The sequence below is a fragment of the Notamacropus eugenii genome, chromosome 1 (genome assembly GCF_028372415.1).
Source record: "Notamacropus eugenii isolate mMacEug1 chromosome 1, mMacEug1.pri_v2, whole genome shotgun sequence".
Taxonomy (NCBI): Eukaryota; Metazoa; Chordata; class Mammalia; order Diprotodontia; family Macropodidae; genus Notamacropus; species Notamacropus eugenii.
In genome coordinates, this window is record NC_092872.1 from 3,771,018 (window position 1) to 3,797,746 (window position 26,729).

At 36.4% G+C, this 26,729-nt stretch overlaps 1 protein-coding gene across 1 annotated transcript in view; it reads right to left on the reverse strand.

Moving 5' to 3' along the window:
- DOCK3 (dedicator of cytokinesis 3) overlaps window positions 1–26,729 on the reverse strand; it is a 409,824-nt gene that overhangs the window by 323,472 nt on the left and 59,623 nt on the right. The window contains exon 4 of the mRNA XM_072612190.1: window positions 6,783–6,838. Coding sequence (XP_072468291.1) covers window positions 6,783–6,838 — 56 coding nt within the window. The remainder of the gene's footprint in view (window positions 1–6,782; window positions 6,839–26,729) is intronic.

Below are 26,729 nucleotides of genomic sequence, written 5' to 3' on the forward strand. Positions count from 1 at the left end.
CACTGCCATACAATTGCGATTTTATCCCTCCCCACCTACTCCCCACTACCCCCCTCCCTCCCCATGACTGCATACAATTCTGTATAGATTCTACATATACTTTCTTATTGAGTATATTTTCACTATAGTCATGCTATGTAGTCAGACTAAGATAAATGAAAGAAATCGTATAACAAATCAGAACATGATGTGTGCCTTGTTTATTCCACCAAATCCACCACTCTATTTCTTAACCAGTAGTAGATAATTTTGATGATTACTGCTTTAAAACATAGTTTGAGATCTGGTATTGCTAGGCCACATTCCTTCCTATTTTTTTAAAATTCATTACCTTCATATCCTTCACCTTTTTTTCTTCCTGATGTATTTTGTTGTTATTTTTTCTGGATCTATCAAATAATTTTTTGGTGGTTTGATGGTGTGGCACTGAATGAGTAAACAAGGTTGGGCAAAATAGTAATTTTTATCATATTGGCTTAGCCTACTCATAAGCAAATGATATTATTCTAATTATTTAAATCTGACTTTATTTGTAGGAGAAGTGTTCTGTAATTGGGTTCATATAGTTCCTGGGTTTGTCTTGGCAAATGTTTTATATTGTATACAGTTATTTTCAATGGATTTTCTCTTTCTCTTGCTGCTAGACTTTGTTGTATGTGAATTTATATTATATCTTGCAACTTTGCTAAAGTTGTTAATTATCTTAAATAGTTTTTTAGTTGATTCTCTACAGCTCTCTAAGTATACTATCATATCATCTACAAAGAATGGTAGTTTTGTTTCCTCATTGCCTACTCTAACTCTTTCAATTTCTTTTTCTTCTCTTCTTGCTATAGCTAACATTTCTAGCACTCTATTGAATATTAGTGGCATCCTTGCTTCACTCCTGATCTTATTGGGAAGGCTTCTAGCTTATATTCATTAAGACAATGATTGCTGATGGTTTCAGATAGATACAGCTTATCATTTTAAAGAATGCTCCCTTTATTCCTATGCTCTGTATTGTTTTTAGTAGGAATGGGTGCTACATTTTGTCAAAAGTTTTTTTCAGCATCTATTAAGACAATCACATGATTTCTGAGGGTTTTGTTATTAATATGATCAATTATGTTGATAGTTTTCCTAATATTGAACCAACCTTACATTCCTAGCATAAATCCGACACAGTCATACAGTATATTTCTTGTGATATGTTGCTGTAACCGCCATGCTAGTATTTTGTTCAAAATGTTTGCATTAATGTTCATTATGGAAGCTCATCCATAATTTTCTTTGTCTATTTTAGCTCATCCTGGTTTAGATATCAACACCATATTTGTGTTATAAAAGGAGTTTGGTAGGGCTCCTTGTTTGCCTATTTTTCAAATACTTTTTATAGTATTGGAATTAATTGTTGTTCGAATGTTTGGTAAAATTCATGTGTGAATCCATATAGCCCTAGTGATTTTTTCTCAGGGAAGTTATTGTTCAATTTCTTTTCCTCAGATGGGGTTATATAGGCAGTCTATTGCCTTATCTATTAATCTAGGTAACTTATATTTTTGCAAATATTCATTGATTTTACTCAGATTGTGATTTAGTGGAATATAACTGGGCAAAATATTTCCTAATGATTGCTTTAATTTCTTCTTTACTGGTGGTGATTTCACCCTTTTCCTTTTTTGATATGGGATATTTGGTTTTTTTTCTTTCTCTTTTTAGATCAAATTAACCAATGCCTTCTCTATATTATTGATTTTTTTCATGCCCAATTTATTGATCTCTTTATCTCTTCTCTGTCTGGTAAGACAGATTTTTATAGTCAACTGAGAGTGTATATTATTCCCTCTTTGACTCAATATTGATGAGAGTAAGGTTAAAGGTGATGCCTATTGAGGTGAGGCCAAGATGGCAAAGTAGAAGGATGGACCTGCTCTTAGCTCTACCCCCAAAGACCATAAACTACTTGTAAAAATGACTCTAAAGAAATTGGAACTCAAAGTTTTAGGGACAAATGTTGAGAATTGTTTTTGCATGCAACTGGGAAATAAGAAATACAGGTAATGGGGTATAGAAATCTATCTTTCCCTACAAGAAAAGAGAGAAGATGGGGATAAGGGAAGGGAGGGGTATGATAGCAGGGAGGGAAAATTGGGGGAAGGGGTATTCACAATGTACACTGTCTTGGCATGGGGAAAGGGGAGAGATGGGGAGAAAATTTGCAACTCAAAATCTTGTGGAAATGAATGTTGAAAACTAAAATAAATAAATTTTTAAAAAAAGTGATGCCCATCATCCAGCCTCCCATCTTCCCCTCCTTTGGAATAGGTCTTTCAAGTTTTTTCATGCAAAATACTTTACCCCATTCTTTCTGCATCTAGTGCACTCCTCTTTCTTATCCCTTAATTATTTTTTTAGGTCATTCTCTCAAATTCATGTTATACCCCTAACCTCTGTCTATATTCCTTCTATCTGTACTATTATTGATATAATTTTTAAGATTTCCAAGTATCAACTTCCCATGGAGGGATGTAAACCATTCAGCTCCATTCAATCCCTTATGTTTTCTTTTCCCCTTTTACCAATTTATGCTCCTCTTGGGTCTTGATATTGTAGAACAAATTTTTGGTTTAATTCTGGTCTTCTCCTTATGAAAGCTTGAAATCCTTCTATTTCATTGAATGACCATTTCCCCCCCTTTTAATATTATGCTTAATTTTGCTGCATAGGTAATTCTTGGTTGTAATTCTTTGCTTTCAAGAATAAGATGTTATCTGATGCTTTAATGCTGTACTGCATAAGTCCTATGTGATCCTGATTTTGGCTCCCCAATATGTGAATTGTTTTTTTCTGATCACTTAACAGTATTTTTTCCTGAGAGTTCTGAATTTGGGCTACAATATTCATTGGAGTTTTTATTTGGGGATAATTTTTCAGAGGTGATTGGTGGATTCTTTAAATGTCTATTTTGCCCTTTTATTCCAGGACATCAGGGCAGTTTTCCTTGATAATTTCTTGAAAGATGCTGTTTAGGTTTTCCTTTTGATTATGGTTTTCAGGTAGTCCACTGATTCTGACATTGTCCCACCTCAATGTAAAGTATAAACACCCTGGTGCTGAGCTGGAGTCCTAGTGCTTGTGTCTGGTGTGTGCTAACCTGGAAAGGATATTTCTACATTTTCCGGGGGCTACACTGAAGCATGTGGAGGTTCTCAAAGCTGGAGTCTGCTTGTTCCCCTGGCTATGATGAGGCACATGTGGGTCCTGGTATTGGAGGGTTGTGTGCTCCATTGCACCAGGGCTTGGGATTTACCACTGGTTTGCTGAGGTGGGGCTTGCTGGTATGTTTCCTGTCCTGGATTGTGCTCTCTTTTTACCCAAATGAGACAGACCTTTCTTGATGATCTTCCAAGTTTCATGGGCTCAAAGATTGTTCCACCCCATCTTTTTGCTGGTTCTGCTGTTCTAGGATTTGTTTTCAGGCACTATTTTATGGTTGTTTGGAGGTGAATATGGAAGAGTTACAATGATTCACTGTTAACTCCACCATCTTACCCCATCCAGAAGTATTGATTTAAAACACTTTTTTAAACATGGTTGTTGATGGTTTGAATTTCTTCCTTTGAAAACTACCTATGTGTATCCTTTGATCATTTGTTTTTTGAGGAATAAATTCTGGGGAATATAATATGTAGCTTTATACATCTGAATCAAGTCTTTGTACATCTTAGATATGAGAACATTATCAGAGAAACTTTCTGCAAAGATTTTTTTCCCCCTATTTACCTGTTTTCCTTGTTTCGGCAAAACTTTTAAAACTTACATAATCAAAAATGTGTACTTCTTGTGTTGTCCTCTCCATAGCTTGTTTAGACATGAATTTTTCCCCTAGCCTAGGTATGAAAGGTAACTTCTTTTTTGCTTCCTGAATCTGTTTAGAATGTCACCTTTTATACTTATGTCATGTATTCATTTGGAGCTCTTCTTGGGCCATGGTATGAAATACTGGGTTAAATCTAATTTCTTGTCAGACTGATGTTCAGTTTTCCCATCAGTTTTTATATTACCTATTTTTAGCATGTGTGTCACATGACTGAAAACTAAAGAAAATTAGAATGGTCTCACTTATATATGGTGTTAGAAAATGATGAGGGTCTCATTTGAGAGTAATAATGGAAAAATGTCTTTTTAAATTAATCAATAATAATAATGATCTATTAAGTATGTACAACATTGATTTGGGCAGCTGTTAGGCACAATGGATAGAGCACTGGGCCTGGAGTCAGGAAGAACTGAGTTCAAATCCAGCTTCAGACACTTACCAAATGTGTGAGCCCAGGTAAATCATTTCATCCTGTTTTCCTCAGTTTCCTCCTCTGTAAAATGAGTTAGAGAAAGAACGGCAAACCATTCCAGCATCTTTGCCAAGAAAATCCCAAATGGTGGCATAAAAAGTTGGGCACAACTGAAACAACTCAAAAACTACAAAATGTTGAAAAAAACCCTAAGTATCTATAAATATTCCATAATCCATGTTATTTTCTTATTGGCTAGAGAAACAAAAATAGTCTCAATGTGGTTAAGTAACAACAACAACAGCCATTCTGGACATGGCGCTAGGACACCTGACTTGGAGTTTTAAATTTGACATTTATTAACTGTGTGACTATAGCAAGTATTTTAACACTCATATTAACTATTATCACAGAGTAGTTGAATAAATTAACAAAAATCATTTATTAATCATATACTTGGTCCCTGGCACTATGCTAAATGCTAGAGATACAAATAAAAAGTGATCCAGTCCCTGCTTATATTCTAATAGGGAAAGACTACATATGTAGGGACTTGGTGGCCTAGGAAGGCCATTGGAGAAATCACAGGCAATGTGAGGGAAGTGCTGAATGGACAGATCATTTTCAGAAACAAAAATAGCACTTATTTTGTCATTGCTCCTAGAGCAAAAGTTGGACAGAAGGGATATGTTTGTAACAGGAGTGGCTTCACCACCTTCCACAATACAGGAACCTCACATCTCTAGATTACTTAGCCACGTAATTACTGATTCATTCTCTGAGTTGACCATTCATTCTAATTTGTAGGTCTAGGTTCCCAGAGGTAGATCATCACCGCAAAACTACACTCAAAATTTTATGAGGTTACAGAGACAACCCTGTTGAGGGGAAATAGACTCTCTCTACTCACCACTGTAGCTCTTGAACCCTATCTATGCTTTATTTTTGTACAATCAGCCACTCACAGTGTAACGCACATAAATAAAATATATTTACAAAACCAATCATTCACAATAATGATGATTTTAGATCTTAAAAATAAGCATTTAACAATAATGCAAAATAAATAACATTACAGATGCTCATATATTAAAAGAAGTGCATAAATAATGAAATATATCACAATCACAATACATATCACTGTCACTAAAGAATCTGGCCAATGAAATCAGTTCTCTCTTCCACTGCTCAGGAATCATTTAGTGAAGCCTTCTGTCAGCTGCCTACTTTTCAGTTGCCATAACTCCAGTGGAGGAGCTTTGCAGGGACCTACTAGGTTTTCAGTTCTCCTTCTCAGGTTCCTTTATCATGTTCCTCTTAACTTCAAAGGTTAAAAGGAGAGCCTTTTGACTCTCAATCAGTCTCCTTTCACTTAAAAAGGTAATAATTTCCTATATTTCCTCAAAGAAAAGCAACAGCCCTTTTAAAATCATGTCTTATGTCTAAATACTTATGATTTCTTCCCTCTCTTTTAAACTATCCTCTTAAGTCAATAAATAGTAAAATGCCAATGAGCGGACGCACAATTCTAATGTTCTAAGGTCCCCATATGGTTCTACATCTCCTTTGGTGCCCTTGAAACTGAGCTTTGCTTTCATATTTCCCTAGTTTTCAATAAGTAAAAGTACTTTCTCTGTTTCTTTAAAACTTCAAACTGTTCACATGCAAGCAAGGCATCATTATACATCTTCCACAAGGTGGTATGAGTCATTCAGTTTATTCCACAGGTAATTTTTGGTTCAAAGCTGCTTTAATATTGTCTAACAGTCATGCTTCTTCATACGTCTATTTAAATATACAAATTTTTAAAATTACACCAAAATTCTTTCAATACTCCTTTTTGGCATCATAATGTTTATCTGTATTCTGTAACTTTTAGTAGATATTGCATCTCTTTTCCCTCATGTAAAATATGAACTGCTCCGTATAACCTGAGAAGAATCTTTAAACCATGGTATATACCCAAATGTCTTCAGAGAGGATGGCAAGAAGATGGCTGGGACAGATAACTGAATGGGATGGGAAACACAACCTGACATAGGGGAGGATAGATAGAGCGTGCTCTGTGAATTGGGAGGAAAGTGTTTGATAAACTGCAAATCATTACATGTGTGAATGTATGTGTGTATATACATATATGTGAAGAGTATATACAGATATACAAACACAACTTTTATCAATATTTGGTGGATTACTACTTCAATTTCATTGACATAAGAAACTCTCAGTGAGGAAACACTCTAGCAAAGCACTTCAGTCTAACAGTATTGACTGAGAGGCACACAGAGTTTGCGACTTGCCCAGGGTCACAATATCAACATATGTCAGAGGCAGAGCATGAAGTTAAGGCTAGCTCCCTTTTCTCTGTGCCCTTATTGTGTTTTGTCATCATTTAAATAAAATGAACAACTTCAGGATAATAAAGGGAAAATCACACTTGCCAAACTCCTCTCCCTCAACAACAGGCTATAAATATTATAATCAACATAAGAAAAACAAACTACTTACCCCCTGTTACTGACAATTGCCTTTTTCAAATGTATGTAGTTTGCAGGAAAGATCCCCTGCAAAAGAGAAAAATTTCACATCAGAAAAAAATTGTGTTGTTTTTCACCTCATGTTGGCCAAACATGAGCTCTTGAATACCCAAGTATCTACATAAAGTAGCTTCTCTCTCCCTATTGAAACAGTTGCCTCCATAAGGCAATGAATAGAGAATATGTGGACATCATCTATATGCTGTGTGGAAATAAAATAGTAAGAAACAAGCAAATTATCTTGACCTCATGGCATTTCAGTCTTCAATTAGAAGGGCACAGAAATAGCTTTGCAATGTTATGATCTTTCACCCTACAGGTACAGACTTGGGACCAGAGTTATAAAGAAGGTGGAGTGACATGCCTTTGACCTATCAAGTTTAGAGGATACAGGAAGTACTCAGAGTCACTTAGTAGTGTAGGAATCATAAAAATTAGCACCTAGTTAGTAATAATAATCAATTAACATATGAAGCTACCAGACAGAAGATTGGGATTAAGCAAAGAAGCAAATGTGATAGTCAAGGTATCAGACCTCTGTACAGAATGAGAGCTAAGTTGAAAAGGCAACAGCAATTAAGAGTACTACTGTGCTATATTGGAGAAGAACTGGTTACTTTTCCAAATTCATCAGTCTTGGTAAGCAGGCCCCAGAGGCCTTCTGAATTCATGAATCATTCATTATTTAGATAAGGATGTTGCACAAAGGCATGGGTAGAATTCTTTCGATGTCAGGTGTTGCCTTCTGGGATTCACAGGTCATTAGAGCTCTCTACTTCAGTAAAAACAAGGCCCATCTAGTAATGGGCATCAGCATCCATCTCTTTGGGTACATGCACAGAAAACAAAAATGATCTAACTATGATAGTCAAACCACACAAAATCAATCAACACACCAAAACATTTCCCCAGAACTGATTAGGTTGTTTTTTTTCTCTTTTTTTAAAAAAAAAATATTTATTTATTTTTAGTTTTCAACATTCATTTCCACAAGATTTTGAGTTCCAAATTTTCTCCACATCTCTCCCCTTCCCCACTCCAAAACACCATGCATTCTGATTGCCCTTTATCCCAATCTGCTCTCCTTTCTATCGCACCCCTCCCTTCCCTTATCTCCATCTTCTCTCTTCTCTTGTAGGGCAAGATAGATGTCTATACCCCATTACCTGTACTTCTTATTTCCCAGGTGCATGCAAAAACAATTCTCAATATTCATTCCTTAAACTTTGAGTTCCAACTTCTTTCCCTTTCTCCCTCCCCAGCCATCTCCACTGAGAAGGTAAGCAATTCAACATAGGCTCTATACATGTAGTTTTGCTAAAGATTTCCATAACAGCCATGTTGTGAAAGCCTAAATATATTTCCTTCCATCCTATTCTGCCCCCTATTTATTCTGTTCTCTCTTTAGACCTTATCCCACCCCTAAAGTGTTTACTTCTAATGACTCCCTCCTCTCATTTGCCCTCCCTTCTATCATTCCCTACCCAACTTACCCCCTTCTCCCCTCCTTTCCTGTAGTGTAAGATAGATTTTCATATCAAATTGAGTGAGCATGTTATTCTCTCCTTAAGCCAGATATGATGAGAGTAGGCTTCACTTTTACCCTCTCATTTCCTCCCTTTTCTCCTCCATTGAAAAAGTTTTTTCCTGCCACTTTTATGAGAGATCATTCGCCCCATTCTATTTCTCCCTTTCTTCTCTCAATATATTCCTCTCTCATCCCTTAATTTTATTTTTTTAGATATCATCCCTTCCTATTCAACTCACCCTGCACCTTCTGTCTCTCTCCGTTTATGTGTATAATCTCTCCAATGATCCAAATACTGAGAAAAGTTTCAAGAGTTACAAATATTATCTTTTCATGCAGGAAAGTAAACAGTTCAACTTTAGTAAGTCCCTTATGATTTCTCTTTCCTGTTGACCTTTTCATGCTTCTCTTGATTCTTGTGATTGAAAGTTAAATTTTCTATTCAGTTCTAGTCTTTTCATCAAGAATGCTTGAAAGTTCTCTATTTCATTGAATGACCATTTTTTTCCCCTGAAGTATTAAACCCAGTTTTGCTCAGTAGGTGATTCTTGGTTTTAATCCCAGTACCTTTCACTTCTGCAATATCATATTCCAAGTCCTTTGATGCCTTAACGTGGAAACTGCTAGATCTTGTGTTATCCTGATTGTATTTCCACAATACTCTAATTGTTTCTTTCCGGCTGCTGCCTGTATTTTCTCCTTGACCTGGGAAGTATGGAATTTGGCTACGATATTCCTAGGAGTTTTTCTTTTCAAATCTTTTTCAGGAGGTGATTGGTAGATTCTTTCAATATTTATGTTACCCTCTGGTTCTAGAATATCAGGGCACTTTTCCTTGATAATTTCATGAATGATGATGTCTAGGCTCTTTTTTTCATCATGGCTTACAGTACAGGTAGCCCCATAATTTTTAAGTTATCTCTCCTGGATCTATGTTCCAAGTCAGTTGTTTTTCCAATGATATATTTCACATTGTCTTCAATTTTTTCATTCTTTTGGTTTTGTTTTGTAATTTCTTGGTTTCTCATAAAGTCATTAGCTTCCATCTGCTCCATTTTAATTTTTACAGAACTGCTTTCTTCAGTGAGCTTTTGAACCTCCTCTTCCAATTTAGATAATTCTTCTTTTTAAAGCATTTTTCTCCTCATTGGCTTTTTGGACCTCTGTTGTCATTTGGGTTAGTCTATTTTTAAAGGCTTTATTTTCTTCAGCATTTTTTGAGTCTCCTTTAGCAAGCTGTTGACTCACTTTTCATGATTTTCTTGCATTGCTCTCATTTCTCTTCCCAATTTTTCCTTCACCTCTCTTACTTGATTTTCAAAATCCTTTTTGAGCTCTTCCATGGCCTGAGACCACAGCATATATATTTTGGATGTACAAGCCTTGACTTTTAGGTCTTCCTCTGATGGTATGCACTATTTTTCTTCATCTGAAAGGATGGAAGAAAATACCTGTTCACCAAGAAAGTGACCTTCTATAGTCTTAGTTTTTTCACCTTTTTTGGGCATTTTCCCAGTCAGTTACTTGACTTTTGAGTCCTTTTTCAAGAGGAGGGTATACTCTGGGGACCTGTAAGTTCTTGATTCCTCCAAGGTGGCACAATCAAGGGAGAGGAGTTTCCTCCTCTCCTGGCCTGTACTCTGGTCTTGGAGCTACTGCAAGCTTTTCTACCCAGGATCCTTTCCAAAGCCTTCACCAGCTCCTCCATACCAACAGTCCTCTTCACCCTAGGACTGCCACTCAGACCTGAGACCAGATCAGCTGCTCAATTCCCCCAGGGTCATTAGGCCAAGGCCTCCCAAAATGGGCTCTGTTGCTGCCTGGGGCTGACTGGTGCTGGGACTAGGGCAGGAGGACCCTGCTCACTTCTCACTCAGGTGCAAGCACTTTCTCACTGACCTTTGAGGCTGTCTTGGATGTTTGTAGGTTGAGCAATCTGGGAACTGCTGCTGCTGGTGGCACTCTGAAGCCTGTTCAGGTCCTTTACTTGCTCTTCCAGGCTGGTCTACACTCTACTCTGTGCCCGGTGCAATAGATCTTTCCTTTCAGCCTTCCAGGCTGTCTTGGGCTGGAAATCTCTTTCACTTTGTTGTTTTGTGGTTTCTGCTGCTCTAGAATTTGTTTAGAGTCATTTTTTACAGAAATTTTATGGACTGTGTGGGGAGAGTTCTTACAGGTCATCCTTCTACTCCACCATCTTGGCTCTGCCCCCCCAGGTTGGTTTTAAACAACTATATAACTAGCATATTTTTTTTTTAAATTCAGGCAAAAAGATGAATGAATTTCCAAGGAAATATTTCATGAGTTATGTTGTAATTTCACTGATATACTTCATCTGAAGTAAGTGCCATGGCTCATGAGTGGTTTCACTTTATAGAGGAAAAAAAATCTACATAACAAATTTGTAGGTGAAAAAGATGTTTTGTAGACATGAGAATGATTGAGGAAAACAAGAGGACAGTGGATGGCACACAAAGCACAGCAACTTCCCTCCAATAATTTCCCTTTCAGTGGGACACAGCCCTTCTCCTAGAGACAATTTACATTTATGGGATAAAGCCTCAGGTTTTTTTTTGACAATATCTCTCACTTGAGGATATGGGAGATATATTTTCTCTCATCACAGAAATCCTTGTGTACTCATTATGAAAATTTTTCAAGGAATATCTGGCACTACACTTATATTGCTCTTTTCAGTGGAAGATAGCAATAATCACCAAGTAGAAAGACAGCAGAGTCTAACCTTGCATTTCTTGACATCCTTTCCCTCTCATAGCACTCCCACTGATAGGACCTGAAATTAAGTGTAAGCAAAAGTCCCAGAACCATGAGTAGCTAAAATTCTAGAGGGAAAATGATAAAAGGTAATTCAGAAAACTGTTTTGAGATATCCTTTCAGCCAGCAGAGCTCTCATCAAGGTCAACTGGAATTTTGCTTTCTTAAGGAGTATAGATCAGGCCTCCATAGGATCTGAAAGCTGATTGATGTTACATTAAAATGGCCTTCTTGCTGCTAGGAAGTAAATTGAGAAATGAAAGAAATATACCTACCAAAGGTAGTGAATATGAAATCAGAGATTTTCAAAATTTGTTATGAGTTCTACTTTATTTTTAAACTTTGAATTAATGTCTGCCTTATTAAATTTATTTCTAAAAATAAATCTTTCAACAGTTTCGAGAGTCTCTGACTTAATGAGATGCCTTTTTTGAGTCCTAATGTACACGACTAGAATTTGGGTAAAGACAGCTTGAATTGATCATTAAAATTGTTTTGGTTATATACAAAATACAACGGCCCATGGCCCCTCCCTATTAAAGCTTTTAATATTTTTCTGACTCCCTTGTTCTGTAATTAAATGTAATTATCGCATTGTTTATCTATTTGATTTTAAGTTTCATAATCAAGAGCTCTGGAGACTAAAGGCTACAAAAACCCCATTATAGGATCCCAAAAGATTATTCTTATTCTGGGGCTATGCTCCCAAGTAACACTATGGTGCTCTCCTTCTAAGTATCTACAGTTATCTAAGTATTTAGGTAGGGCCTAACTAACCAGAGATGCTGCATGCAGACATATTTTTCTACAAGAAACCTACAAAATTTAATTCTCACATCTGAATAGTGCAAATGTATTCATGTGAGATAAAATTAAACAATATTTTTAAAATACTATGTAAACTCTAAAATTGATATAAATGATGACTATTGGTCAGTCAGGTATCATACATTAAGTACCTACTATATGCTATCTACTGTGCTGAGTGATATCATTATTATGATGCCTGACTTGGGCCATCCATTAATTTTCCCAGAATCTAAATCACATCCCCTGACTTCTATCCTTCTAGTCTATTTTCATTTCATACAATGGCAGCTAAGTGGTGCAGTAGAAGAAGTGCCAAGCCTGGAGTTAGAAGGTTCTTCCTGAATTCAAATCTGGCCTCAGATACTTACTAGCTGTGTGACTCTGGGCAAGTCACTTAATCCTTTTTGCCTTGGTTTCCTCCTCTGTAAGATAAGCTAGAAAAGGAAATGGCAGTATCTTTGCCAAGAAAGTCCCAGAAGGCATCACAGAGAGTCACACACAACTGAAAAACAACTGAAAAAATTCAACACAAGCCACCTGTACATGACACATTACCTGCCAAACTGTCTCCATTGTGACTCATGAATCTATATAACACTGAACACCACTCCCAAGGATGATCAGGCACTCCTTATCCTTTCTTCCACCTATGACCCAGTCATGACCTACATACAGGTGACACATGATTTTTCTTTCTTTCTTTTCTATGTATCTAACTTTGCCTAATTCTTTCTTGCTGGAAAGTTCTAAAATTTCTCTAGCTACTTCTGAGCTTTACTCTTCTTTTTTCTATCTCATCTTTCATAGTGTATTTGATTAGAGCCAGTGGTAAAGTTCAGTTTTTTCTGAAAAAATTGGGATTTTCAGCTAATTAACGAGGATTACCTACTTTCATCATTAAAATTAAACTTCTGCAAATAAGCAATTCTAAGTCTTTGCATACTATTTATTTCTTATATTTTCCTCTGTTGTCTCACATTAAAGACTCCTGTCCCATGCTATACCCACCTGATATCTTACTCTTCCTTAAAGCACCTATTAGTATACTAAAATGGCTCATATTGTCCTAAAAATAACGCTTTGGCTGACTGGAAAGGTCTATCACACCAGGCTCAGAACAGAGAGCAACCCACAGAGTGCAGCCCAGCCTTGGCCATGTCATGTGGCAGGGACAGGACTGGAGCAGGCTTCAGGGCATAGAATCATGTGTAGCAGCTGTAGTTCCCCAATTCATCAACTCACAAACATCAGAGACAGTTTCAAAGGTCAGTGAGAAAGCTCTTTCACCTGGGTGAGAAGGGAGCAAGGTCCTGCCCTAACCCTGGCCCCAGACAGCTACGGCTCCATTTTTGGAGCCCTCAGTCTAAAGATCCTGGGGAAATCAAGCAGCTGATCTGAATCTCAGCCCTGAATGGTGGCTCTGCAGTGAGGAGGAGCACTGAGGTGGTGGAGCTAGAGGCAGTTGTGGAGAGGGAACCGTACCCACAGATCCTGGGTAGAAAACCTTGTGGTTGCTCCCACACCACAGTGCAGGCCAGGAGAGGAGGAAATTTCTTTCCCTTGATTGTGTCACCTTGGAGAAACTGAGAACTTACAGGCCCCTAAAGTGTACCCTCCACTTGACAAAGGATTCAAAAGTCAAGTAACTGACTGGGAAAATGCCAAAAAAAGGTGAAAAAACTAAGACTATAGAAGGTTACTTTCTTGGTGAACAGGTATTTTCCTCCATCCTTTGGGATGAGGAAGAACAAAGCATACCATTAGAGGAAGACATCAAAGTCAAAGATTTTTCATCCAAAATCTCCAAAATAAATTTGCAATGGTCTCAGGCCATGGAAGAGCTCAAAAAAGATTTTGAAAATCAAGTAAGAGAAGTGAAGGAAAAATTGGGAAGAGAAATGAGAGCAATGCAAGAAAATCATGAAAAGTGAGTCAACAGCTTGCTAAAGGAGACCCCAAAAAATGCTGAAGAAAATAATGCCTTTAAAAATAGACTAACCCAAATGGCAATAGAGGTCCAAAAAGCCAATGAGGAGAAAAATGCTTTAAAAAGCAGAATTATCTAAATTGGAAGAGGAGGTTCAAAAGCTCACTGAAGAAAACAGTTCTCTAAAAATTAAAATGGAGCAGATGGAAGCTAATAACGTTATGAGAAACCAAGAAATTACAAAACAAACCAAAAGAATGAAAAAGGTGAAGATCATGTGAAATATATCAATGGAAAAACAACTGACTTGGAAAATAGATCCAGGAGAGACAATTTAAAAATTATGGGGCTATCTGTAAGCCATAATGAAAAAAGAGCCTAGACAACATCATTCATGAAATTATCAAGGAAAAGTGCCATGATATTCTAGAACCAGGGGGTAAAATAAATATTGAAAGAATCCAGCAATCACCTCCTGGAAGAGATCTGAAAAGAACAACTCCTAGGAATGTTGTAGCCAAATTCCAGATTTCCCAGGTCGAGGAGAAAATACAGGCAGCAGCCGGAAAGAAACAATTAGAGTATTGTGGAAATACAATCAGAATAACACAAGATCTAGCAGCTTCTCCATTAAGGGGTCGAAAGTCTTGGAATAAGATATTCCAGAAATCAAAGGAACTAGGAATAAAACCAAAAATCACCTCCCCAGCAAAACTGAGTATAACACTTCAGGGGAAAAAATGGTTATTCAATGAGATAGCGGACTTTTGAGCATTCTTGAAAAAACTAGAATTGAATGGAAAATTTAACTTTCAAATACAAGAATCAAGAGAAGCATGAAAAGGTAAACAGGAAAGAGAAATCATAAGGGACTTACAAAAGTTGAACTGTTTATATTCCTACATAGAAAGATAATATTTGTAGCTCTTGAAACTTTTCTCAGTATTTGGGTAGTTGGAAGGATTATACATATATATATACATACACACACACACACACACACACACACACACACAAAGGGCACAGGGTGAGTTGAATAGGAAGGGATAATATCTAAAAACATAAAATTAAGGAGTGAGAGAGGAATATATTTGGAAGGAGAAAGGGAGAAATGGAATGAGGGAAATTATCTCTCATAAAAGATGCAAGAAAAAGCTTTTTCAATGGAGGGGGAAAGGGAGAAGGTGACAGGGAAAAAGTGAATCTTACTCTTATCACATTTGGCTTAAGGAGAGAATAGAATGCACATTCAGTCTGGCATGAAAATCTATCTTACACTACAGGAAAGTAGGGGAGAAATGGATAAGTGGGGTGTGATGGGGATGATAGAAGGGAAGGTAAATGGGAAGAGGGAGTTAACACTTTTGGGGAGGAACAAGGACAAAAGATAATAGAATAGATGGGAGACAAGGATAGGATGGAGGGAAATATAGTTAGTCTTTCATAACGTGATTATTATGGAAGTCTTTTTCATAATTACACATGTATAGCCTATATTGAATTGCTTGTCTTCATAGTGGGGATCTGTGGGGAGGAAGGGAGGGAGAAAAGTTGGAATTTAAAGTTTTAAGAATGACTGTTGAGAATTGTTTTTGCATGCAACTGGGAAATAAGAAATACAGATAATGGGGTATAGAAATCTATCTTTTCCTACAAGAAAAGAGAGAAGATGGGGATAAGGGAAGGGAGGGGTGTGATAGAAGAGAGTGCTGCCTGGGAGACAGGGTAATTAGAATGCGCAATGTTTTGGGGTGGGGGAGGGGAGAGGTGGAGAGAAGATTTGGAGCTCAAAATCTTTTGGAAATGAATGTTGAAAACCAAAAATAAGTAAATAAATTTAAAAAATAACATTGCTAATTCTGACCCTCCTCCCCAAATAATAATACTTTGGGATTTTGGACATGACTGTCCATGTCTTCTCTCTACTATGAAAAATTCTTACTGAGCAGTCAGTTAATGAAGGTGAGAAATATTTAGGAATGGAAGAAAAACATTGAATTTCAAGACTGAGAAACATTCTCACCCTCTCTTGGTGAACTGAGTGGGGTATGAAGCTGAACCAATTCTTACAAAGTGATAAAAAACAATTGAACCAAGTATATACACCATTAAGTATACAAGTTCCCAAGTTGAGCCGTGTCTGAGCCATGACTATAAGATGGAGGAGAGTGATAGCCATTATTAATATCATTGGTTAAAATGTCTTGTTTAGGAGGTCATTTTGAAATGCTCAAATGAATAAAAGGGAATCTCCCCTCTCTGGAACCCCAAAATGGAATTGGCATCAGACAATCCCATCTTCCACTATACGCAGTTCACTTAGTCAAACATCTGATGCATAGTGAGCGTGACTTTGAGTAAGAAAGGCTACCTTATTTCATTTGAAGAAAAGAAATCTAAGGAAGAATTTAATCAAAAAATACACTATGGAATACTGTAAAGTATGAGTAAGATTTCTATTCCTAATAAGGACAGGTTATGGGAGAACAATTAGCTATAATGGAGGAATTTTGATTGGCCATGAAAAAATTTTCTTGAGATTGCAAAAGCTGTATGACCACAGTAATGCATAATCAACAGAATTGATGGACATGACTTCATTGGCTCATGGCTACCACTAGTTCAGAATACAATTTTATAACACAGCATTTAAACAACAATCTGACTCTAGCCTACATTTTAAAACTTACTTCATACTACTCCCCTTCACACATTCTGCTTCTGGTTGTTCCCTGACTTTAGCAACCCCAACCTCTTCTCTGTGTTTTCACATAGACTGAACTGTGCTTCCTTTCCCTTCTCTGCTTCTCATAATTTTCCTCTTCATTCAAGGCTTAGCTCAGGTGCCATCACATCCTTTTCTAATCACCATTGCTGTTGCTCAATTCCTCCTCAAATGACCTTCTATCTACCTATCTGTGTACATTACACTCCACCAGAAGAATGTAAGTAGTATTTTTCAATTCCCTCCCCCTCCCCCAGGTTGAGCAGGGTGGCTTGTACATCGTAGGTACTTAATAAGTGCTTGTTGGATTGCATGACTACTGAGATCTTTTTAGGTGCATCCAGTTAATGCTTTAGTGTATGGGAGAGGTCAGGGTTGATGATGAAGGCAGGACAATAGAAGAGTTCACTTTAAAAGGTCATTGTAATTTACTGATATTATTTACCTCATTAACCGTGACTTCCATTTAAATTCTGTAGCCTAAGCTAAATTTTGCAGAGAAACCTCATTCTAGCCCATCACATACAAAGGGATATGTTCTTTCATGAACCATGTAAGCATAGATGGGAGGGATAGGTAACCTTGGTTTCTTCAACGTCTGACCAAGCCTGTTTCAGCCAACTTCATGGCTGTTGCAACAAACTGTTGCCATTTGCCCATTCTGCTAGGAAAAGTCTTCAAATCTTTGGTGTAGACATCCTCCGAACTCACCAACAGATTTAAGGCCAGTTGGTTAACCTCAATCTTTTTGGGGCTCCCATCCATCTTTGGTGTTTACTGTCACTCAGCTTTCACCTGCGTCTTTAAGAAGCTTTAAGTATGCACAGCAGCCACACCCTGGTAAAATCATCTTGACTGAGGGGCTAAAGAAACCAGACTGAGGATAGCCTCAATAGTTAATAAATTATTTATACCTTTTGGTTCAACAACTAGGCTATGCAACACAGAGTTCAAAGAAAAAGGAACAGGATCCATATGTAAAAAAATATCTATGGTAGCTCTTTTCATAGCAGCCCCAAATCAGAAACTGAAGGGATGACCACTTTTTGGGTAAATGTCTAAAGAAATTATGGTATATGAATGTAACAATATTACTTGTCATAATAAATTATGAAATGGACAGTTCCGGAGAAAACTAGGAAGATCTCTATGTCTAATGCAAAATAAAATGAATATAACTAGAAAAACTATTTACATAACAACAACATTACAGAAAAAAAAACTTAGAAAGCCTTTAGAATTCTGAATAAACGTAATGATAAACCACAAGTCCAGAGGACTGAAGATGAATCATGTTGCACATCTCTTATCAGAGAGGTGACAGACTTAAAATCCATAATAAGACATGAATATTTGACTATAGTTAATATAGGAATTTGTTTTGCTGTATCATACATGAACATTTAAAAAATTTGTTCTTTTGGGGGAAGTGAGGAGAGATAATAGGAAAATAACAAATATTTTGAAAACCTAACATGACTACGTTGGAAGGCAGAGCTGTCATTTTATAAACACTTATTCTGGTTATACTAATGCTATCTTGTAAGCCAGGCCTAAAAATGGGGCTGATCTTGATCTTTTCCTTCTAAAAAGTTGCTTCCCCCAGGAGTTCAATCCACTTCTTTCTCTTGCACATAAAACCACCTAGTTCTGTCTATAGTTTTTTTCTTGCACAATTTAAGCTGACAAGCTTATTTCCTGGCAAATAAGAGACAAGAGAAAAATGCTGTTCAACAGAAAATCTAAAGTAGCATGATAGGAGCAAAAAAAAGTGAGAAGAGGCAATATAGTTTATTTTTACTTTGTCCATTTTAAACATAAGTATGTATTGATGAATCTAAGAATATAATTTTAATAGAACAGGAAAACATAATTGTGACTTAAAACAGCTTGATATATAGCCCAAGGAGGAAAATGCATTATTTCCTTAAGAACTTTAAATATGGAATTATGAAGCTATCAAAGTACCTCCCTAACAGATTACATCTGATAATCTCCCCCTTTAAAGATTATTCCTATATTACATCATCTAAGGAGTAAGTTAAGCTCATTTCCTCAGAGTTGCTTCTACAGCATCCAGCCCAGCCATCACCTCGCTTCACTTTTTCAGCTGGCACTCTGATTCAGGATAGGTTGCCAAGGCACCTTCCTGAAGAATCATATATGCACCTTGGACAGTCTTCTGATGCAAATAAGCAAGTAAGCAAAGAGCCAGGATAAAAAAGCCACCCCGGGGCAGATGCAGAAATGAATCACCTCATATGGCATTTAACAGGGCACATCTTGATTAAGGAAAATCTCAACTAAGCTGACTTTGGAAGAATAGTTGCCTGGTTTTCCCAAGGCCTACAAACCCACCACAAGATGTGTTATCAACTCTAAATCCTTTTAAATTTAGGAGCTTGAAAACTATTTAACCAGGATACTAAATTTGCAATATGCTCGTCTCTTTGGGCCTGTGGCATAAGCTGTCTATGAATTACAGCATCACATATGGGTCAATTTTAAAGAGAATATATGTGCAAAACTTCAAGATACGAGGATAGATCTTAAAAATATCTTCGTCTGGGATAAGTTCCTTAACATGAATCTATTTGGACACTTGAAGTGAAAGATAATTCAGTATAGTATTATGGGAATTTTTCATTTTCCTTTTATTCAATTTCATTATGTCATTCTTCCTGAAACATTTGGCTAGCTGAAGCCTGTTTCCTGTTAATATTAACCTCATTTGGCGAGACTTATAGAATGATAATATTAAGGAAAGGCTTTTGACATTCCTAAGATAAGAATCCAAATGAGAAAAGGAAGAGAATACGGCATCTTTTTTCATTTGTGAAAGTATTTCCCTGACACTAAGCCTTCGGTTAACTTTGTGACATGTAAATCTCTTCCCCTCAGTCAGCCCACAGTACCTTCTTTAAAATGTAACCTTATGGTTTTGTAAGTGTAGGATTTTATATATCCAGGATTCAAAGCTGTAACTTAATCTTTTTACTAATTTGTTCTAATTTAATTTGGTCAACCTTAAGTGAAGGAAACATGAGATAATGAGTCTATCTGAGTAGTCCCGTATGACCTTTATGACTTAACAGGTCATAAATATTGTTACATATTAAAAATTATTTCCATTTCTGATATAATTTTCCCTTTAAAGTCTTTGTTAGAAATTCTGATCTTTGTTCTGAGTTATTTTTCTACCTACTGAATCTTTGCTTAAGCATAATAAAACCTAGGTTTTACCTCTATAATTTGTGTGTTGTGATAGGTTTATTTGGCAGCAGTAACCTAGCAATGAACTCAGTGGGGGATATTTCTACCATTAACAGCAGTAACACTGAAGTATACAATGGAACCAAATGTTTTCTCACATCTTTTTTCCAAGACACACTTGTTCTTTATAATTTTGCAATATTCAATTTAGAAGATTTCCATTTTAATTGTGATTTTCCTTTTTTGTTTTTGATATCAACAATTTGGTTTTTCTCTTTTTAAAAATCATACTAGCTAAATGTTCTTCTATTTAAAAAATACTATATTTATCCATTCAATGTTTTTGCTTTCAATTTTATTAATCTCTTTAATTTTTCAGAATTTCTACTAGATTGCTTAGTTTTTGTTCAAATTTTTTCTTTTTCAGTTATGTGCCCATTTATTAGTGAAAGATTACATGCATATACATATTATAGGAATTTTTTCTGTAGTAACTATTCTTATTTCTCTTTCGAATTCAGTGAATTTCTACATCACAATGTTTATATGGGTATGTGTCACTGTGTGAAATTGCATTGATGTACATCTACTTTAGATGAAAGTGTGTTTCATGGAATGTCCATTCCCCTCACCCCTCTCTCCATGATTAAACACTCTTCATATTATTTACTTCTGGTATGTGATAATTTCTTCCCCATAGTATAGTCCCCAATTCTTCCCTTTAGCCTTCACTAAGACCATCAAAACACTACAAAACCTCCCTGGACCTCACATATTGACCTTTGTTAATGAGTCTTAAAGATATAAAGTATCTGGAAAGAATTTATTTCTTATCCCCATATCAACATATAAACAATTCATGCTCATGTATTTCTTTTCCAATTTATAAAATATGTCTACTTTTCTATTTTTCTCTAGACTCATGTGTTTCCATTTCAAAATGTCTACTCCATTCTGGTCTTTTCATTGTGAGAGGCTGGAATTTTTCTAGTTCCTTAAAGTTCTTCCTTGTACGATTATACTGAGTTTTGTTTTTTCTGGAGAAGTTATTCTTGGTTGTAAATCCAGCTGTTTTTTTCATTGACGCATCACTTTTTAAACTCCTTTTTGCTTCACTGTGACAGATAACAAATCCTGTGCGATCCCTTCTGTGCCTCTTTAGTGTCTGAACTCTTTCTTTGTGGTTTCTTCTATTATTTTTTCTTTGAGTTATTATTTATTTCACTGGAAGCTCTGGATTTTGGTGATGATATTCTCAGAAGTTTTGATTTTGAGTTTTGTTTTGAGACGATGACTGGTGGACTGGTACTATTTTCAATTTGTTTTCTGGTTCCAAGAGTTCTGGGCAGTTTTCAGTACATAATTTCTTGAACTAGTGTATTCAAACTTTTTATCATAATTTTAGTTTATTTTTAGATTATTTCTCCTTGACATGTTTTCCTTATTGACAACATTACAGAAACAAACTTTGAAAGCCTTTAGAATTCTGAATAATGTAATGCTAAACCACAAGTCCAGAGGACTGAAGATGAGTCATGTTACAACATCTTACATAGCCTTTTTTTATTTTTGTGATTTTAATATTTCTTGTCACATTGACTTGTTTTATGTTTGGCTTGTTCTAATTTCAAGGTCACTTATTTCTTTGGATGAAGTCCTTGTTAGGATATCCTTTCTCTGGATTTATTGTGAGGTTATTCTTTTCCTTGGAGTTTACTCCCTGGAGATTTCTTTTTTTCACTGTATTCAATGCTTTCTATGTTTTTTGCAATCTCAGCTGCTTCAGTGTCTAGATTTTGAAGGAGGGATACAGTTTTCATTCTCCCTAGGTCCTCCTTCTTGCCATGGGGTCCAGGACCTCCCAGAGCACTCTGCTAGAGTCTTTGTAGAATAGACAGGCTTTATTCAAGGTATTTCCACCCTCCTATTAGGCTTCAGGGTGGTAGCTCTCATGTTGGTCATTTGCTACAGGACTTTGGGTTGCCTGTAGGGTTTCAGAGTTGCCCTAGAATGGTCTTTATCTAGGGCCTTCTTCCTGGACTCACTCTCCTCACTTACACCCTGAAATTAGTAGGCTCTGAACCATACCAGACCTCTCTACTTACCCTGGAGGTGCTTTATGCCAAACTTTCTATCTACTGACTTATTTAATTTAGGGTTCCTGCAGGGATTCTAGCAGAAATTCTGACCATCCTTATACTGAGTGAAGGAGTCTACAGATGATTCTTTTTATTTTTCTGGTTAATTATGCATTTTTAGGTTTTACTGAGGTGTCTGTGAGGGATATGGGCTCCTCTAGGTCCTAACATTTTCCTACAATTCCCAAAACTCCATAAGTCAGTTATTCTACTCAGTAAGGTAGAGATATAACAGAATATCAATGAAATTATCTCACTGTTATTATACCAGGAAAAAGAAATGTTCCTGGTATGTCTTTTAGAATAAATGAGGAACATGAATGAGAAAAAGGAAAAGTATGCCAGCTTAAGTAATGGACTGAACATAGATATGGAAGTGGGAATATACAAGTCTGGAAAGCTGATTCAGAGGAAGGAGTAATTGAGTGTAAGAAATACCAGTGAGATGTGAAGTCAGGTAGGATCAGGGGTGGAGGGACATTAGTGAAGAGCCTCAGTGAGTAAGCTAGTGACTGGATTAAAGGATAGACAATAGGATTACTTGATATCTGTCTTTTGATGAATGAATGAATAAAAAGTGCACGTGAACAACTAAATGAAAAATGCTCTCAATAACTCATGATAAAAGAAATAAAAATTAAAACAACTCCGGAGTTCTACCTCACACCTGTGAATTTGGCAGTGCTGACCAAAAAGGAAAATGGCAATTGTTGGAGGGGATGTCTAAAAACAAGTACTATTGGTAGAAGAGTGAATGAATCCAATCATTCTGGAAAACAATTGGGAACTATATCCCCAAAGTTATTAATCTGTGCATACTCTTTGTTCTGACAATACCAATATAAAATATACCTTAAGGAGGTCAAAGACAGAAAGCATCCACAGGTAGAAAAATATTTAGAGTTGAACTTATTTTTTGTAGCAAAGAACTAGAAACAAGGTGTGTGGCCTTCACTCGGGGAATAGATAAACAAATTATAGTAAAAGAATGCAATGAAAAATGATACTGCCAGAATGATGAATATGATAGATTCAAAGGAAGCTGGGCAGATTGAATGAACTCAGGTAGAGCGAAGTGAACAGAACCCGAACATGACTATGAGTGTCCATGAAAACAATTCTGAAAGAATTAAAAACCTTGATCAATACAATGACTAATCCTGATCTCAGGAGACCAGTAATGAAGTATGCTTCCCTGCTCTTGGCATGGAACTGAAAGGCCAGATGTTGATAATGAGAAAGATATTTTCAAACATAATCAATGTGTTGATTTGTTACAAGAGAGGCCTTCAGTTTGGGGAGTAAGAAGTACTGATGGTACTAATGTTATCAGGTTACTTTCCTTCTCCTTGGTATTTATCTTTGTTCTTCTTTCTATGTGTTGTTTCTTCCGTTAGAATTTAAGTATCTGGAAGACAGAGAGGGGTTTTGCTTTTTCTCCATATGCCTAGTACTTAGCACAGTGCCTGTAACATTGTAAATGTTAATTCAGAAATGAATTCATAAATATTTGTTGATTGACCCATACAAAAAAAAAAGAGAAAAAAGTATCAAGGAAATATTTGAAAAATTTATGGAAGAAAGCAGAATGGGGACAAAGACAAGTGAGTCAATCTTAGTATCATGTTAAATTTAATAAACATTTTAAAACAAACTGTAATAGAATTCAAAATTTTATACTATCCTCCTTTCTTCTTTACATAGTAAAATGTTCATGTTAAGTTTAGAATGAAAAACATTTTAAAACTGCATTCAAGGAAGATTCTTGTAGGGTCAATCTATCAATATTTATTACGTGCCTATTATGTGCCAGACATTGTGCTAAGTGGTGGGGAAACAAGAAGAGGCAAAAGATAGTCCCTGCCCTCAAAGGGCTTACAATCTAATGGTTACAATTTAAGGATGTAGGATGGAGTGGTGTGGGGAAAGACTGGCATTAAGAAGAAGAGCTAAGAGTTTATTGCTAAAATAGCATAATAAAATGAAGGGATAAGGGTTTAGAATACTGGTAGGTAGGGAAATGGAAGGAGAAAAGTGACACAAGAAACAATAAGAACAAAATAATGACAGGACATGATGTTGTATTAAAATGGGGAAAGAGGAGAGAGTGGAGACAGGAACAGAAAATGATTCCTATATGTAGAGACCAGAGAATCTGGGACATGTCATTACCATGAATATTAATAGGGAAATCAAGAGCAAGAATACTACGAACTTGGTGACTGGACCAAATGCTTAAAATGGTATATGTACTGAATTTAACTAGTAGAATTATTAGAATTGGAAAATTTATACAGTATTCAGGTAAGTCCCCAGGTTACAATAGGTAATTAAAAAAACTCTACAGCCTTTCCTACGTGGATAACCTCCACTCTAGTCATATAATGAACCAACAAATAAAGGCCTTTGGAAACAGAAGGAGACAAGATATGATAAAAATTCAGAAGTTCTTAGCTTGCAGGTGCAGCTTCTGCTATTATATAAAACTCAACGCCCACACATCATTTACGTTCAGGGATTTTAATTAATGTTCCTTTTCTTTCTTGATCTTTTTCTTAAAAAGTCATCTGCTCAAGAGTGCCGTGGAATGTACAAAAATAGTTGCTGCATGAAGCAAAATGTTTGGTTCCCTCCAAAAAAGAGTAGCCAACATTTTGAATTACATAATAAACAATGGTTGTTTTCTTGACGAAGACTCTTTGTGAAGAGGCTTGACTACTTCTATTCTTATTATCGGGTAGAGTACCAAGTATAGAGTAAAGACTTTTAAAATCTAACAATCAAAAAAATAAATAGACTTTTGGTGGCAAAATGGATGCATTCTAACGGTAGCAGACATTTACATTTTCAGTGCTGTATACAAGTCTGAGTGAGAGGTTCACTCATGACACAGTATTTGTGGCACTTCTACAAACACAAACTCGAGAACTCGGAACCTTCAGCTTCCCCACGGGCTGCCTCTGTCCAATTAGGTTTAGGGTAAATATCCAAATACATGAATGAATACATACATTGATATGAACTTTGAGCCAATAATAAATAGCAGATAATCTACACACACACAAGGAACAAGAAAGTACATTCCTAGAAATAATACCAGCCAAATAGACACTTATTAAGCACTCACTGTGTATAAGGCCTTGTATTAATATCATATAGAGCTCTTTCTTCAGGACGTGGTCACTTTATAAGTTTCTGGTTCAGTGCAACAGTTCAATTATATAGCATTCAGCAGCAGCAACAATACACACACACACACACACACACACACACACACACACTCCGATTATTCCTACATAGAGGTACAATAACACAGAGATGGAAGTATGTGCATTTGAGAAAATGATGAAAAACAAGGATGCAAGAAGGTGCGTTACTCAATATTACTTCTCATCTGAAATATTGCAAATTTCCTAGTTTCCCTACTCCACTGTCAAGTTGTTCCAATCCATTCTCTGCTCCATTACCAAATGAATATTCTGAAAGTCAACTCTGATCACATTCCTAGCTCTGATCATATGACTAGCCTGATCAAAAACTTCTGTATTACCTAAAAGATCAAGTCTATTCTGCTTCATTTAGTGTTCAATACCCTTCCTAATATGATTTCAGTCTACCAATCTACCTGAAAGCCCTTCCAGGCTTATCTCATTCTATTCCCTCTTACATATACTACACCCTTGCTGAAGGAGACCATTGGCCATTCACCTTTTATTTCCCTCATTCTCTCTCCATACATGGAATATTCTTGCATAATATTGCTGCCAATTGAAATATTACCCACTCTTCAGTGATTCAGATCAAATGTGACTTCCATAAAGCCTTTCTTGATCTGCTAGTTTCAAGCGATTACTTCTAGCTCTGAGCTCTCATTGTACAGATGCTCTTATTTGTAAATATTTGTGTGCATATTTTGCACATACATCTTCTGTACAAATATATAAGCAGTGTGTGCAAGTGCATTCTCCTGAGGCAGAATGCCTGGTCTTTCTAAGCATCAAATCTCTGCAGATTATACCCATTTTAAAGTCCCCATTTCCATTTTAAAAATATCTCTCTTCCCAAATGAGAGTGTTCTTCAACAGCCTTCTCTCCCCCAACTAACAAAAAACTCTTCTTTTTTCTTTCCTTGAGTTACAATCCATCTCTGTGTGGCCCCCTCACTCTCCTATAGGCCCTCTTCTTCCTTAAAGACTATAAGGTTATTTTCCTTCCATTGTTAACCTTTGCTTTAATTAAAATGTATCATATCTATCTTTTATATCTTCTTGTTTTATGAAAATATTTTAATATAATTTATTTTCAGTTTTCAACATTCCCTTCCACAAGATTTTGAATTCCAAATTTCCCCCTATCTTTCCCCTCCCCCACCCCAGGGCAGCATGCACCCCAACCACCCCTTTCCCCAATCTGCTCTCCCTTCTATCACCCTCTCCTTCTTCCATACTCCTCCCCTCTTTCCCTGTAGGGCAAAGATAGATTTCTATACCACTTTCTGCCTGTACAACTTATTTCTTAGTTGTATACAAAAACAATTTTTAACATTCATTTTTAAAGCTTTGAGTTCCACATTCTCTCTCTTCCTCCCTCTCCACCCACCCTTATTGAGAAAGCGAGCAATTCTATATAGCTCACACATGTGTAGACAATGCAAAACACTTCCATAACATTCATGTTGTGAAAGACTAACATTTTCCTCTATCCTGTCCTGCCCTCCATTTATTCCATTCTCTCCCTTGTTCTGTCTCCCCCCACAATAATGTTTGCTTCTGATTAGCCCTTCTCCCAATCTGCCATCCCT